The sequence below is a fragment of the Marmota marmota genome, unplaced genomic scaffold, assembly GCF_001458135.2.
Source record: "Marmota marmota marmota unplaced genomic scaffold, marMar, whole genome shotgun sequence".
NCBI classification, from domain to species: Eukaryota; Metazoa; Chordata; class Mammalia; order Rodentia; family Sciuridae; genus Marmota; species Marmota marmota.
In genome coordinates this window covers 1-2,140 of record NW_026003830.1, presented here as the reverse complement: position 1 = coordinate 2,140, position 2,140 = coordinate 1, and the positions used below count along the sequence as shown (strand labels likewise).

Below are 2,140 nucleotides of genomic sequence, written 5' to 3'. Positions count from 1 at the left end.
GAGGTTTGCATTATTTATTTTTTAGTTTTCGGCAGACACAACATCTTTGTTTGTATGTGGTGCTGAGGATCGAACCCAGGCCGCACACATGCCAGGCGAGTGCGCTACCACTTGAGCCACATCCCCAGCCTAAGGTTTGCATTATTTTGATGTGAAAAAACTATTTAGGAATTCACAAGATGGAAGTTTGCAGGCCAATCTCATTTATGAACATAAGTTTAAAAAAACATAAAAATAACATATTAGTGAACTGATTTTGATAATGTGTGAAAAGATGATATACCATGGGTAATTGAGGGAGGGTTGTATTCCAACATTTCAGTGTTGCTTTGTCACTATAAAATACTTAAATTCACCATACTAGCAGATTAAAGGAGGGGAAATATCTCATAATATCAATGAAAATAGGAAAATAATTTGTCAAAACTCAATACACACTTATGATAAAAACTCTTAGGACTATGAAGTGTTTCCTTTGATAAACAGAAGCAGCTTTTTAGTTTGATGCCATCCCATATGTTGATTCTTAGTATTTTTGCTGAGCTAGAAGAGTCCTACTGAGAAAGTGATTGCCTATGACCAGATGTTGCAGTGTTTCCCATTTTCTCTTCTAGTGGTTGCAAAGTTTCTGGCCTTATTTAAGGTCTTTCACCAATTTTGAGTTGAATTTTGTTTAGGATTTAAAAAGAATCTATTTTCAATCTTTTATATATGAATATCTAATTTTCCCAGCATCATTTGTTAAAAATGCTGTCTTTTCTCTAAAGTAATTTTTTGGCACCTTTGTCAAAATGATTGTAGTTGTATGCATCTGTCTGTGTGTTTAATTCTATTCCAATAGTCTACGTGTCTGTTGTTATACAAGTACAAGCTGTTTTGAGATGAAACATTATGATGCCTGCAGCACTTTTCTTTTTCCTTACAAATGCTTTGACTTTTCTGGGTCTTTTACTTCTCATACAAATTTTAATGTTTCTTCTCAGTTCTGAAAAAATATCATTGGTATTTTGATGGGTATCACATCAAATCTATAGATCCCTTTTGGCTAGAATGGCATTTTAACAATAAGAATTCTGCCCAAGACTTGGGAAGTTTTTCCACCTTCTTGTGTCTTCTTCAATTTCTTTCTTCCTTTTCCTTTCTTTCTTTTTTTCCTTTCTTTCTTTTTTTTGTGTATGTGTTATGTAATTTTCCTTTTTTAACTTTAAGATTTTTCCCTAAGGCAGAGGAGGCAGCAGGAGAGGTTTCTGTGCTACATTGAAGCTAAAAAAATATATGGGGAACACTAAGCATCATGAAAGCCAGAAAATGGAACCATTGACATTAAGGGATGTGGTCATTGAATTTTTGGAAGAGGAATGGGCATGCCTGGACCCTTCTCAGCAGACTTTATATGGAGATGTGATGTTAGAGATCTGTAGAAACCTACTCTTTATTGAAAACACCCATGTGATCATTTAAATGAGCTTTACAATGATAAAAGTGAAAAAGGTTTTAATCTATGCCCAAAATTTACTTATCCAAGCTTTCATAATCAAGAGACAAATTACAGATATAAGGTATGTGAAAGCACTTTTAATAAAACTAGAAGAATTCCTGAAATCCAGAGAATTAATATTGGTGGGAAGCCCTACAAGTTTAAAAAATATGTAAAAGCATTAAAGATTCCTCAATTGTTTATCAGAGCTGTGATAAATTCTCCATAAGAAAATGAAAAATATTTTACTCAAATTTCATCCATTACTAAAAACCATAGGCTTTACAATGGAAATATACCTTACAAAATGATGAAATGTGAAAATGTCTTTAAGTGTTACTCAAACCTTTTTAAACACTACAGTAATCATACTGGAGAGAACATCTGGAAATGTAAAGAAAGTGTCAAAGCTTTTAATCAAAAAGCACACCTTACTGAACACCAGAAAATTTATACTGGAGAAAATCCATACAAATGTAAAGAATGTGGCAAAGCTTTTAAAGCAAAATCTCACCTTAGTCAACACCAGAGAATTCACACTGGAGAAAAGCCATACAAGTGTGAAGACTATGGCAAAGCTTTAAATCAAAAATCACACCATACTGAACACCAGAGAATTTATATTGGAGAAAAGCCATACAAATGTAAAGAATGTGGCAAAGC

At 33.2% G+C, this 2,140-nt stretch overlaps 1 protein-coding gene across 1 annotated transcript; it reads left to right on the top strand.

The window, feature by feature from the left end:
* Window positions 1-1,308: 1,308 nt before the first annotated feature.
* LOC107135246 (putative zinc finger protein 56) lies at window positions 1,309-2,121 on the top strand (the record flags this gene model as incomplete). The annotated part of the gene is made up of 2 exons (XM_015477150.1): window positions 1,309-1,406; window positions 1,841-2,121. Coding segments are annotated over exons 1-2 (379 nt in total), but the record flags the coding sequence as incomplete, so codon positions are not given.
* Window positions 2,122-2,140: the final 19 nt, after the last annotated feature.